Raw genomic sequence first — 13,975 nt, 5'->3', positions numbered from 1 at the left:
GCTTTTGCCGTTGTACGCCACCAAAGATTCTGGATGCCTGGGATCGAATGGTCGAAAAGGAGCCCAACTCTGTCAAATTCAGTTGGAAGTTGTTACGCCGTAGTAGCGCGAGTAGGCTGATGGCGCGCACGGAATCCCCCCCTAAGTGAGAGAAAGGTGTCTCCAGACTAATGACCACCTTGTCGACTCCTAAAATAGTAGCCCAATACGAGGCGAGCGTTGCTTCTAGAGTACCTGGGGGTGGGCGAAGATCAGCTGGCTGTATCCGGCTGATGCCGACGGGCAGTAGATGTTCCTTATCCACAAGCTGTTGCGCTAGGGCATGGATTGCCTTCCGATCCGGCTTGTCAGAGGCTGTACGAGGAAGTGGTGTGTCGAGCAGTTGAACATGCGCAGGGACCATGTAGGCCGGGACATTTTGTGCAATATGTTGTTGGACGGTGACAGGGGTAATGTGTGTTTGATGAGAGTTTGACGCCTCGATAAATGCCATCAAGGTTTCCTTGTTTCCCAGCTCCATTTTGACGACGGCACACGACTGGACACCCTTGACCTGCCTGGCTGCGGACTCAATCTCGCCCAAGTCAATACGCAGGCCTCGCAGTTTGACCTGAGAATCCATCCGCCCAATCCACTCAATCATCCCATCTCCGTGGACCTTGGCAATATCGTGAGACCTATACATTGTTTGCCCGGCCCAGAAGGGATCTGGGACAAATGGGCTTTCGGAAGAATCGCCGCCACCCCGGTATCCCACAGTCACCTGTGGTCCACTGATGCATAATTCACTCGGTACTCCAATTGGGACTCGGTTGGATGTACCTGGCTGTAGGATGTAGACACGACAGCCGTGAAGAGGAAATCCGATCGTGGTAATCTGGGAATGTGGAACAGGTTGGCAATATGTGGGTCCTCGAAGCATACATCCAGTCACAACAACAGTCGTTTCAGTTGGACCGTACTGTATATAGAAAACCATTTCTGTTGGTGCTTTATCCAGGATGTCTCCATTTACCGCCTCACCTCCTACTATCACATCACGCAACTGCGCTAACAGGAATCCGTCGGACGATGCATTCGAAAGCATCATATCTGCTACCGTGGGGGTCGTCATAAGTTGATTTACCGCAAAGGCATCTGCCCATCCAGCGAGATCACTCCAGAGCGACTGTTGTCGTGCGAGTAAGACGCGCCCCCCTATGGCTAGTACGGGGAAGATATCGCTGACAGACATATCGAATGTATATGCAGCGATCTGAAGTCTGTTCACGGTCCAGGACATGTATGTCTCACTTGTTGCGGATATCATAAAAGATACCAAATTTGCGTGATTGACCATCACGCCTTTAGGCACGCCCGTGGAGCCTGAAGTGTAAATAATATAAGCTAGAGAGGATGGAGTGGGCTTTTCTCGGATCGGGGAGTACTTCCCCAACCGTCCGCTGCGTTGGAAAGCTCGTTCAGGGTCGAGACGGTGGCGCCTGAAGAGTGTCCAATGGCATGCAGCTTGTCAAATCCTTTCTGGCCATCCCAAAGGATAAGCTTGGCCTGCGCAGATTGACAGATCATTGTTAAGCGCTGCTCTGAATGGGAAACATCAAGTGGAATATAAGCAGCCCCAGCTTTTAGAACCGCCAGCATAGTGACTACCATGTCAAGCCCCTTGTCGAAGGAAATTGGAACTAGGGGTTGTTCATGACCTTCTGACTTCGAAATATGATTGAAAAATGCGCGGATCACGATGGATAGCTTCGTGCTCTCCCTATCGAGCTTTCCGTATGTCATGAACTGGGAAAGTTCATACTGCACAGCTATCTTGCAACGGTTCTCGATGGCCTGTCGCGATATCAGATCATGAGCGCACAGAGATTCGCTAGTCGTGCCCAGCGGTAGATCTGGGGTTTGGTCGCTCTCGGAGGCGAGCTTTATTAGCGCTGCCTCTTCAGCGTCACTAACAGTTAATTTGGCATTGGGCTGAGAGGGACTGTCAGCTATGGAACTCAGAACCTGTGATATGTGTTCGAGGAACCACTCAATGTCCTCCGGTATTAGAACTGTCGGGTCAAATACGCATTGGAGGCTCAGGTGGCCCGTGACTGGATGGCATGATGCTTGTAGCACGACAGGAAATTCAAACCGACCAATATGCCCCCCTTGGGCCTCGAAATTATCTGAATCTTCTTCCCGAGCGTCAGTTTCAAAATCAAACGCCTGTTGATAAACAAACAGCACCTGAAACGGCAGAAGATCTGGGGCATCTGACTCCCGTCGGATGCTGGGTAAACCCAGCTGGTGGTAGGGTACTGTCTCCAAGTAGGAATCCAGCGAGAGTTTGACCAGCTGGTCAAACGACAGTCTATGATGATTGCTTCTTGACCCTCGCTTTTGTTGTATACGTATCCTGATGGGGTGTGTTGAGATACAAGGTCCGGCTACGAACCCAGCAGCGCCATCAATGATAGATCGACCACTAGACACCTCTCCAAGAACGATATATTCAACACCGCTATGCTCTGCTACGACTAGAGCCACTGCAGCCCTAGAGATCGCGGCCGGGGTGACTCCTCTTGCTTCAGCTAAACCATGCATGTTTCCCTTCCATGTCAAGGACCGGGCCGAGAACTCGTGTATCTCTGTTATTCGACCACTCTCCAATCGTCTCGCAACCGGCCAGCATGCGGCAGGGGACCCATTCAGATAACCTTTTTAAAATGAGGTTGCACTCTCTTTTAGCATTGCTTGCAGCTGAGAAACAAATATGCTAAAAGGTATCCTGTTCACCGATGTGGCAGGAGCCCACTCGGGAACGTAGTCTTTCGTGAGCCGAGCTTTATGATACTCTCGGGAGAGTTCGTGAATAATCCATCGGATATATGCTTCGTCATATAGAACGTGGTATATGGTGAGTTCAAGTTGAGTTGAGCCTCTGTCCCTTGCCTTGCACACGGTCGGTACATCTACCAATGCCAACGAGACTGGGATATGGCCAAAACCTAGAGCAGAGCTGTCCACTTCATAGTTTTGTCTGTCAATAGACAAAAGCCTGTGAGCCTCACGGGAGCTAATTTTGAAGATACATTGCCAAAACGTGCTGGAGGTAATGCATGACGAAGAGACATCCTCAGCAATCGGTATGAAAGCAGTAAGGAGTGTCTCTTCGCGCTCAACCACTTCCTGCCATGTGAGCCGTATCGCCTCTACATGAAATTGCATCTTCAGTCCTAACCTTACGACACCCAGATAGCCGGAGTCTCCTGGTACGGCTAGAGAGTTGGACAACACTCCTTCTTGGAACGGAGTGCAAGGCATCAAGTGGTCTACTTCACTTGACTGAACACCCCAATCGCGAAGAGCATCATGATACTTCACCTTGTCCAATGCAAAATATTTTCTTTCATCGTCGGTGGCAGCGTTGGCTTCTCCGTTACTATGGGCTTGTTTCGATAGTAACCGGTCGGCCAATCTCGCAGGCGTTGGGCAGTCGACCAAAATGCCAATGACATCAAGGTCGTGCCTTGAACACCTTATCCCCAACATATCTCCTGTCTTAATAGTATATATTGCTTACATTTAACTTCTTCAACTCCTCCACTCGTAATAAACTAGGGACTGGAGATGGTATTGTTAGTTCAAACGTTGGAGTGCACTGCTAGAAATCTGCACATAGCCGCTGTTTGAATGCAATAGAATGGTTTATTCGATTGATCTACTTGCGGGCGTCAACAGCTCGTCCCACCCTTTTTGTCTGCGTGACACAAGTCTTGCCTGCACAAGTATATGTGCCTTTCATTGAAGTCGCAGGTCAAACACTTCCTACAATGGGCTCCGGAAAGAATTACCCCGCAATAATGGACTGGATTCCTGTCTGCAAAGTCATTCAAGTCCTCATTACCCTGTGGCGTTGATATAACTCCTCGATAGTCTACAACTTTCTGTAGAGATATGGTATTGCTGGAGAGTTGAAGAAACAGGACCCTGAGTAACAGAACGCCTAATCGATACCAGAAACGATCCCTACCGGGAGATAAATACAGGAGTAAAACTAGCCAGCGCATCACAGAAAGCATGCGTTACAGCCTACTGAATATGCCACCTAAGATAAAGCTTATATAAACCCCCGATCTAACGAGTCGTACCTACCGAATCGTAGTTGCAGTAGGGGTGAACTAAGAAATAAGATCTATATCGGAACCCCTCAGTCATGTATCATACTGTGAAACCAATGTTGCCGTGTTAATATTGTTCAGATGGTAAAAGAATCCGGTATCCTATACTTCCGGATGGCTGAATGATGTACATCCGGCCGACTGTGAGATCGGTGGCGTCGGATTAGTTTCCAGCAGCTTGACAAACCCACCACGCCTATCCACCGAATTGAATGGAGAAACGGATCTACATACGGGCCGCAGAGATCTAAGAAGCATGATCATCTCAATGCAGAATGGCAAGCATCCTACTGTGATGTTAAATGACGGAGCAAGCGCACTTCCCATCTCAACCTCAGACTTGGTTCCATTCTCACCTAACTTTGGAAGGTCAATACATTTTGGTACTCTTGCAAAATCTTGAAACGGCCATTTGGGCCATTCTCGCTTTCACAACTTTCGTCTTGATTTCTCAGGTACACTACAGAGCCCAATTAGCCAAACTTCCTAGCTTTGATATTGACGGAGGCAACGAGATATGGAGGAGGGCTTACTTGGAATCCGCACGCAAGCTCTATCAAGAGGGATATAAAAAGGCCAGCCGCTACCCTGGGCTCTCATTGTCAAATATGTACTAAGAACCATTCACAGTTCAAAGACCAAGCTTGCGTCATGCCAACTTCAGATGGTCCAAGGCCGCCTTGATACACCTTACCGTGATTTAAGTACTTAGTGTGGTGCATTTCAGGCCCGAAAAACGTTGTGGTCCCTGGTCGGCTTTTATCTGAGTTGAGTAAACTACCTTGAAACTGTTCTCAGTTTTCCCCACCGCAATTAACAAGGTTGACTACATACTCCCCCGTGCACACACATGCCAGGCATTAATGAGAAAAAGGTACTGGAGGTTAAATACACCAAAGTTGCTCCCAATGAGCCACTCGTACCTTACTGTATCAAGGCTGACTTGAATCCTGCTTTATGTATGATTTCCACAGGGTCCATCACGAGAGATACTCTCTGACTCTAATTAGCCCGGCTGAACCCCATCATCTATCGGGAGGTTGGAAATACTCTTAAGGACGAAATTCCAGGATGCGAAGATTGGACACCGGTATTAATTTATCAGGAACTTGTGAATACCGTGGCGAAAGTGTCAGGGAGAATCTTCGTCGGCGCGGGGCTTTTTCTCAACAAAGATTATCTCGATACGGCGATCAATTACACTATAGAACTGGGCAATGCAGTACAGGTCGTCAAGGAAATGAAGCCCTGGCTCCGTCCTTGCCTGGCGTGGAGGCCTTCAGAGGTCCAACAACTTAATCAGCGCGAGGAGCTGGCAGTACGATTTTTGGAGCCGATTATACAAGCTCCTCGTGAAGCTGTCAAGGATCCCAAATATCTAAAGCCCGATGACATGCTCCAGTGGTTCTTCAATCGCAGCGGGGATTATAAGGTTCACTCAATAAGATGTCTCGTGAGAATGCAGCTTCTGGTGATATTCGCCGGCATCCATAGCGCGACCGTGACTGCTACCAATGTCCTATATAATCTGGCAGTCTCTCCCGGGTACATGCAGCCCCCGCGCGAAGAGATACGCACGGCAATATCAGACAATGATGGGACGCTCACTTCACGTGCACTGCAGCAGATGGAAAAGCTCGACTCGTTCATGAAGGAGACAATCCGTTTCTACCCACCTGAACTCACTCCTTTCTCCCGTCAAACGGTCCAAGGCACTACCCTTTCTAGCGGCCAGTACATCCCGCCAGGCACCTCCATCGAAACACCGCTACAGGCCATATATCAAGCTGATAACAACTATCCCGACAGCGATACCTTCGACGGCTTTCGATTCTACAAGATCCGGCAGGGAGAGGCGCAACTCTCCATGCTCGCAATCAATTTGTCACTTCCAACGAACAGAACCTCGTGTTTGGATATGGAAGACATGCGTGTCCAGGAAGATTCCTAGCCGCTGCGGAGATCGAGATGATTCTTTCGCGAATACTGTTAGACTACTATTTCAAAAATGCGGACAATCGGACGGAGAGGTATCCGAATTACGACGTTGGTCGACTGGTAAGCTCTCCCAGCTCCCCCCCTATGCAGGTGAGAAATCAGCTAAGGATCATAGAATATGGCCTGAAACGGCCCTGCCATTGCTCTTTAGGAAAACGAAGGCATAAGACAACCGTCCGTGGATGCAGGCAGTCAGTATGCGGGAACAACGACGTTTTGGTCATGGTTTGACCCACTTTCCAAGGATTCTTCAGGGCATCTTGTGGATTGCGAAACCAACCGTTGATTTCCTCGATTCCTAAATGCGGTCTATTAATTTATCTTGAAAACTTTTCTTTTTTCTTTTATTTTATTTCACTTCATTTCATTCTTTATTTTTGAGCATCCCCTGGGCGTGATTCGCTCAAGGTCGTTGTTCTAAGCACCACATTGTAGCCGGGAATGGAAGTAAAAAAAAGAAAATAAAATAAAATGCAGATTTTTGTTACACCTCGTGCTCTGGGAGAATTCTAGTGACGGCTAATCATGCATAGACCTGGATCCACATGGACCCCGACAAGTCAAGTCTCCGTTTCGACAACGATCGTGAGTAAAGATACGACGATCGATCCTCGAAGGGGTTAGCATCGAGACCCACGATGGATCCAAATGCAGATCTCCATGCTTTGAGTAGTATTCTATCAATAGTATATTAGAATTATAGCAATCTCGGGTCATTGAGAAATTAGAATAAAATATCGCTTTCTTAGATAGAAGCAGTGGGCGATGGGGCGCTTACACTGGCGACATCGCTTATCCAGTATATGAATGCTCTAGAGCAATGAGTACATTTACAATATATTGCTTGGCTTGTCAATAGTGTGTTCTATAATTCAGGGTCCAACCTCAAAAAGCGCTGAATGGTATGTTGTTACTAAATCGGGAACGGCCTTTTCACTTTTTGTATCTTGATTCATTTATGTTGATTGTAGAAGTATGACAGGAGTAACGGAGTTGTTCATCCGTTTCAATGTACCCAGACTGCCCCCGGCATTCATGTTTCAGGGCCTATATATTATACTAGTTTAAGTACTACTTGTAGAAGTGGAATGCCTCTAATTGGTTGCCGGATTTCCCGGGCTATCCGGCCTGCATTCTTTTTGTTTTTCTTTTTTATTATCAGACAATATATGAGCCAATATGGTTAACAGGTCCTCCTCTACAATGGAAACGTCCAACTGTGTTCGGCATGGCCCAGACCTCCTTACTCAGCCACAACCATGGATCGAGATCCAACAGACTTCAGCCAAATGACCGCTATATATCTCAATTACCATAGCTACCGACAATATATATCGGATATTATACCCTAATGTAGACAGCGACGTAATACAGCCTACCTCACCAACCGTGTGAATCGCAAAGCGGTAGGCAGGGTTGGAATGTCCTACGACTTATCATGATAGATTGGCACTCATCCATGTCGAAGCGCTTAAGGTCCAGGAAACCAAAAGAAGAATCTCGCAATGCCTTGGAACACTATGATTCCTCTAATAGCCTGCCTAGCCGCTGGTGGCGCAGCGCAGCACCATTTCCTGTTGTGGCCGTAATTGCCGTCCTCACCACCGTCTCACTTGAAGCCATCTAACAGGTGTTCAGGGTACGCTATGTGCTATCGCAATCATGTTCAATATCTGCACCGTCTCTCAAGGATGGCAGGAAAAGGAAAATGTTGATGGCAGCATAACTATACTCTCTCAACCAACTTGGTGAGTATCATTCCACCCTTTCCGTTTAGTCTAGGTTTTAACAATCAGAAAATCGTTCAGGATGGTCGCGCTCAAAGCCGTGTCCTTAGCTCTGGCTGGTATATCATACATCGTGCTAATATTGACCATGATGGGCAAAAGAAACCCACACAAAGGATTCATTGTAGTAATATCGGGTTGGCTAACTGCAGGAGCATTATTGTTCAGTCTCATAGGGGTTACTACTCGACGGCATCCAATACTGCAGCCACAACAGTCATTGAAGTATACCCAGAGTTACTTCTATGGCATCCTAACTGCAAGTTTGTATATTTTCATTGCAATTTTACTGGTAGCTTATACTGCCATTGCGCGCTCAGTCTCTCTAAGTCGCCATGACAGGCGGACAGTCGAGTATACAAGCATTATTCTGAGAACCATCACATTTATAACCGTCCTTACTGGTGGTGCCGGTGTATACAGCACTGTCGAAGAGTGGTCTTTTATGGATGCCCTATACTTCACCGACTATACCGTTCTCACTATTGGCATTGGGAATATTGTTCCTAAGACGCATCTCGGAAGAAGCCTACTATTTCCATACGCCACTGCCGGGATCATCGCATTGGGTCTGGTTGTTAGCTCCATAACTTCATTTGGGAAGAGCATCAGAAATTTGAGACTGAAATTGGAGCTCCAAGAAGCACGAAATAGGCTTCTGGAACAAAAGAAAACACCCAGAGCCGCACATCATGAACACAACGACGACACAACATTATCCAGCATACCATCCACTGCGACATTTCCTCAAACAAGTGACGTCGCGGAACTCCAACGTATCCGATCCGACTTCAATCGAAGAGTCCAATGGCAAGCCCTTCTATTTTTCGTGACGGCATGGTTTGTCCTATGGCTTCTCAGCGCCGCAGTATTTCGTCGATCGGAACGCGGTCAGAACTGGACATACTTCACAGCTCTTTACTTTACATACACTTCGCTAACAACCATTGGCTACGGAGACTTCTACCCTACCAGCAACTTTGGAAAGGTTTTCTTCGTCTTCTGGTCATTACTCGCTATTCCAGTTCTGACCAATCTTGTCACTGTCATGGGTGAAATAGGTGTGCGGACACTTGTTTACTTTGGTGACTATATATTGAGACTAGGTAAATCAAGACGCGAGACTGGGCATAAGAAGAAGGATGATTCAGATCTGGCATCTTCCAAAAATTTTAGAGATATCGAAAAACAAGCCCAATGGTCGTCAAACCTGAAGAAGGCATCAGAGGACATGAGTACGGTAGGGACAACGAGCACTTTTGCAAATAACGAGCTTGAGCTGTCCCAGTCCATGATTGAAGCCGGACAACATAGGTTTCTACTAGCCGAAGAAATCAAAAAGCTAGTATTGACGCTTCTGGAGGGATCCAGTGAGCAGGACCCTCGTCGCGATTGGCCGTGGGTCCTCTCTCTGCTCCATTCCCGAGATGGCGAGGCGAGTAACTCCGCCGAATACACTTTTCCTGATATTATGAACCAACGTACATCATACGCATATGAGGGCCTTAGCAGCGACGAAAGAACAGCAATTGAAAAGAATAATGAAGCCTTGCTGATGCTGAAGTGGTTGACAGAGAAGCTTTGTTCAGAGTTGGGGAAGGGAGCAGGGGCGAGTGGACCTTAGCGTAGAAATATATTCGAAGTTAATTGAAATGGATTATCTTGAATGCTATAAGGTGGAATCTGGGTGGCTCTTCAACACTAAAATAAAGTAACAGTAGAGAAATGCCAAGACGTAACGGACTTGTAATAAATAGGCACCGAAATGCATCCACAAACATGGTAGTAATAATTGAACCCTTAGTATATTATAGGTACGTAACGAGTTCCACCGTTCGAAAGAGGCTGTTTGGACTATCCATTGTCAATCCGAAAATTCAAATATACTGAATACATACGACAGCGACTTGGACATATAATAAAACCTCGAAGACTCATGAGCAACAAACCAGAAACCAAACATCACACCACTAAAGCCATCAAGAAGCCATCGTGGCTCTTTGTACCCAGCGTCTGTACAAGCGCTGCTTCCACTCGTCTATCCTGTCCAACCTTTTCTACCACGGATATCGCTCCTTCCTTACGCTTCTCCGGTCCCACGATTCCATCTTCCAGCAAGACTTGAACGGCATTGTCAATCAATATGACAGCCCCAGGGCCCTTGGATAATTTGACACCATAATCGAAGTAATGCCACTGATTATCCCAGTCCGCATCAATAAACACAAAATCGAACTTTGGTCGCTTCCCCTGCTGGATTTCCTCCTCCAACCGAGGCAATACCTCCAAACCGGGTCCTAGTAACACCTCGGCCTCTTCCGGAACTTTCACCCCAGCATTGCGCAGATTTTGCATAGCAAGCTCTCGCCTATCCTCGAGGATCTCGATGCTAGTCACCTTCCCCTTATTGCCATTGGCTTTCAGGGCCCGGGCGAACCAGATGCTGGAGTAGCCGCCTAAAGTGCCGATTTCTAGCACGTTGTGGGCGCCTGACATCTTAGTCAAAAGCGCAAGGAATTTTCCTTGGGCTGGGGAGACCGCAATCGGTGGTATACCATTTTTGGCGCAGCTGGAGATAGTGTCGGTTAGGGCTTGATCAGCTGGAACTAGATGAGACACGGCGTAGGAATCGACTTCCTTTGCGTTTTGGAGGGTGCTGTTTGTGGACATTTTGTTGGTTCAATAAGATATACTATGTTGGATTGTGATTTAGCAGAACCGAGTTGTTGAATGGGTGGGGAGTGTGAACAATATGAGTTGGGAGTCTAATCCATGAGATGAACAAGCTTTATATAACCACTCGCTGCTCGGATCTTACACAGGCATATGAACACTATCTCCGAGATGACCAACAAGAGTCAAATTTGGCAACTTGCTACTACTGAATCAGACCTCAGTATTGACCTTGCCTCTTGATTGAGGTTTGGTTACAATCTAGCTTTAGGACTTCCTAATGACTCATGACGATCACCTTTTTGTACTGGAGCAAGAAATTGTGACTGGACTTGGAATGAAAAGCCGTCTAAGCAACAGGGGGAGCTTAACGTCGATCACTTTATTTGTTTTTATCCTACATACCACTCCATAGCTTTATTATATGGTTATATTAAGTCAACACAGGTATATCTAACCCTCCCTGGCAGGGGTGCTCACTATGGTCTGTCGAAAGCATTCTGATTATCTGATTGTGATCTTGATAATCGTAATTTTCCTTATCGCCGAGTGGTTATCGCCGAGGCCCACCTCCTTTCTCCGAGCCTCACCAACGTCACGACTTATATCTCCGCAACCCCCTCGGACCTCCGCTCTTCACTTCGCGATCTGATAAGATTGTAATCCAATCTGATAGCAAGACGCCAGTTCTTCCGCTCGAGGGGTACAATGCTACCCAATAGCGCCCACGGGATGTCCGAGCCGACAGCGCCAAGTCGACCGATCGCCCGGAGAAAGCGGAAACCCTTGTCTTGTTCTCTCTGCCGACGACGAAAATTGGCTTGCGACCGTGAATATCCGTCCTGCACTCGATGTCGAAAAACCGGGAACTCTGAATCCTGCTCATACGAGGATCCTCCTGCTCCATTGCGTCAGAATCAGCGAAGATCAGACGTGTCGGGGCAAAACAGACCGGTGCTAACTGCAGCTACCCCTGTCCTTAGGAACACTGCCTCCTCCTCCTCACTAGAGGGCTATAGAGGCAATGATGACAATCGACCTATTGCCTCGGACCTGACGGAATATGCAGATACTTGGCAGCTGTTAGGTGGTGATGTCGATGGAGCAACGACTGGTAAAGAGCGACCGGCCATTAAAGCCGACGTGACTGAACTGACATATCCTCCTGAGCCAAAGCCAACCGAGGCTGTTGTCTTCCGAGGGGAGAATTACAGGACACAGTATTATGGAAGTACAAACCCGACTAGCTTGATCGGTCATGTAAGCGTTGTTATCAAAATGTAGTTCGAGTACAATGCTCATTGAGAGTCTAGTTCCCCGAGCTCCGTTCTTACATGAAGGAGACAATCAAGCACCATGCTTCTTTACCTGGAGTCCAAAAAGAGCTGAAGGCATTGGATACGAAGTGGAAATACGAGAAGCCCAGTAACCTGCCGGTCAAAACGGCAGACTTGTTGCTTTTGCTCCCTGACCAGACAGAGATGGACGCATCCATTCGGCTATATTTCGACACATTCGAAACGATGTATAGAATTGTGCACAGACCGACTTTCATGGAAGAATATGACCAATTGCAGAAGGACCGGACTGCTGCGAAGCCAGGATTTATTGTCCTCGTTCTACTGATCTTGGCTACCGTCAGCTGCACGACGGAAACCGACCGAACTTACGTAGGCAGCAGTAGTATTGGTCGAGAACAGGGGTCATTGTGGATTGAAACCGCGGAAGCATGGCTTGGAAAGCAAAGCAGGAAAAACATCTACTTAGCCATATGGCAGATTCGCTGTCTACTCGTGCTCGCAAAACAAATGTGCCGCTACAAAAAGAAGCGCATGTGGTCGGTGGCAGGCGACTTGGTGAGAGAGGGAATGGCGGCTGGGTTTCATCGCGACCCAAGTCGTCTGGGAGGCAAGATAACCTTTTTCGATCAGGAGATTCGCCGGCGACTGTGGGCAACAATGACGGAGTTGGAGTTGCAGGCTTCAGTGGAGCGCGGAATGCCTTCTGCCTTAGCTGCAATTCGAATGGACTGTGCCCCTCCAGTTGACATTGATGATGAAGATCTCAGGCCCGAATCCGATCCTACACAGATACAAGGATCATCCGGTGACAGTCCTTCGACTTTCTTCTTGCGTCTATGTAGGAATAGCCTGGACTTGCGTGTGGCATTGAACTCTAGGATGAATGACCTCACCTCAGATTTGCCATATGAGGATATCCTTAGATACGAGGATATAATCATGAATGAACTTCGGAAGCTCCCTTCTCCAGTCGAGAACAACGAGAATACTAATGACAGTAGGCTTTCACAAATGGCAAGGACCGTTTTGGATTTGCAACTCCGGCAATTCTTGGTCTTGCTTCACGCCCCCTTCGCCAGGAAGACAGAAGGAAATTCACGATATGCAGTGTCAAGGATGGTTTGTTTCAACGCTGCTGCCAGCATGATCGATCAGCATTGGCGGCTGGTACAGTCGGGAAACCCAATGCTATTGCTCTTAAGACATGACTACTTCCGAGGAGCGTTAAACCTTTCTCACTACGCATATTTATCTTCAGATATTCGAGGTAAGCCATTTTGATTAATTTACTGCCATCATAGACATGATTGTCTTTGCTAATTGAAAGTGCAGCCGATCTATGTGTCCCAGTGGATCGCGACGCATTACTGCAATATATTCAAAACGCCCTCACTATGCTGGAGGACAGTATCACCTATCTTGGAACCGGGTTCACATACCATTGGTACATCTCTGCTGCAATATCCTTTCTTCGATCACAGACACAACCGGCAAAGTCCAGCACACTCAAGCAGGAAGCAATCAACCAAGTTGTGAGACAGTACTACCGAGTGCTTGCGTCCCAAGAACAGTTCTCTCGTGCGAAGGAGAGGATCTACTCCTCACAATTCAGACAGGTAGCCGAACTCGAATGCTTCCCTGATGTTACATTTCGGAACGGTGTATGCTAAATAGTCTCTTATAGAGAAACCCCTCGGAAGCTGAGCGCCAGTTCGACGTGTTAGACACAGCAGAGATGTCCTTGGATGATGTCGGATTTTCTCAGGTTCGTCAGGATGCCTACTCTGTGCTCCCTTCGTTCGGGATAATTAGTGATATGCATACTGATATGTTCTAGTTCGATCCAACTGTTCCCACAATGGAGCAATATTTCTTCGGTGACCCTGCCGCTTGGACATTTGATAATCTCTGGGAGGTTGGGTAGACCACTGAATTCTCTTCTATACTGTCCTGCTTCATTTGGTGACAGTACCTCGAATTACCAGCCTTAGTCATATAGACAGTATCGGTCTGTTCGTAACTCTCCGAATTCATATGATATGAAGGCTGG

General features: G+C 47.5%; 6 protein-coding genes across 6 annotated transcripts; 3 read left to right on the top strand and 3 right to left on the bottom strand.

Moving 5' to 3' along the window:
- Positions 1-1,251: 1,251 nt before the first annotated feature.
- On the bottom strand, positions 1,252-2,683 carry BDV38DRAFT_204173 (uncharacterized protein). Its single transcript, XM_032052501.1, has one exon. The coding sequence runs from the start codon at positions 2,587-2,589 to the stop codon at positions 1,387-1,389; it is 1,203 nt and encodes a 400-aa protein (XP_031917393.1). The 5' UTR covers positions 2,590-2,683; the 3' UTR covers positions 1,252-1,386.
- A 23-nt stretch (positions 2,684-2,706) lies between these two features.
- On the bottom strand, positions 2,707-3,537 carry BDV38DRAFT_279232 (uncharacterized protein; the record flags this gene model as incomplete). Its single annotated transcript, XM_032058961.1, has 1 exon — positions 2,707-3,537. One exon carries the CDS (start codon positions 3,535-3,537, stop codon positions 2,707-2,709), a length of 831 nt encoding a protein of 276 aa, XP_031917392.1.
- Positions 3,538-4,193: 656 nt separating this feature from the next.
- On the top strand, positions 4,194-6,450 carry BDV38DRAFT_296845 (cytochrome P450; the record flags this gene model as incomplete). The annotated part of the gene is made up of 8 exons (XM_032063017.1): positions 4,194-4,741; positions 4,797-4,833; positions 4,965-4,987; positions 5,041-5,125; positions 5,177-5,484; positions 5,599-6,050; positions 6,092-6,254; positions 6,316-6,450. The coding sequence occupies exons 1-8, from the start codon at positions 4,469-4,471 to the stop codon at positions 6,448-6,450; spliced, it is 1,476 nt and encodes a 491-aa protein (XP_031917391.1). The 5' UTR covers positions 4,194-4,468.
- A 1,173-nt stretch (positions 6,451-7,623) lies between these two features.
- Positions 7,624-9,575, top strand: BDV38DRAFT_279230 (potassium channel family protein; the record flags this gene model as incomplete). Its single annotated transcript, XM_032058960.1, has 4 exons — positions 7,624-7,749; positions 7,803-7,912; positions 7,973-8,010; positions 8,128-9,575. 4 exons carry the CDS (start codon positions 7,624-7,626, stop codon positions 9,573-9,575), a joined length of 1,722 nt encoding a protein of 573 aa, XP_031917390.1.
- An 83-nt stretch (positions 9,576-9,658) lies between these two features.
- Positions 9,659-10,664, bottom strand: BDV38DRAFT_296842 (O-methyltransferase). Its single transcript, XM_032063016.1, has one exon. It carries the CDS (start codon positions 10,619-10,621, stop codon positions 9,914-9,916), a length of 708 nt encoding a protein of 235 aa, XP_031917389.1. The 5' UTR covers positions 10,622-10,664; the 3' UTR covers positions 9,659-9,913.
- Positions 10,665-11,332: 668 nt separating this feature from the next.
- Positions 11,333-13,877, top strand: BDV38DRAFT_296838 (transcription factor domain-containing protein; the record flags this gene model as incomplete). The annotated part of the gene is made up of 5 exons (XM_032063015.1): positions 11,333-11,884; positions 11,938-13,192; positions 13,258-13,541; positions 13,610-13,690; positions 13,763-13,877. 5 exons carry the CDS (start codon positions 11,333-11,335, stop codon positions 13,847-13,849), a joined length of 2,259 nt encoding a protein of 752 aa, XP_031917388.1. The 3' UTR covers positions 13,850-13,877.
- Positions 13,878-13,975: the final 98 nt, after the last annotated feature.

This window comes from Aspergillus pseudotamarii, assembly GCF_009193445.1.
Source record: "Aspergillus pseudotamarii strain CBS 117625 unplaced genomic scaffold BDV38scaffold_8, whole genome shotgun sequence".
Lineage (NCBI taxonomy): Eukaryota > Fungi > Ascomycota > Eurotiomycetes > Eurotiales > Aspergillaceae > Aspergillus > Aspergillus pseudotamarii.
Note: the sequence above shows the minus strand (reverse complement) of the source record. Positions and strands in the feature narration are given on the sequence as shown.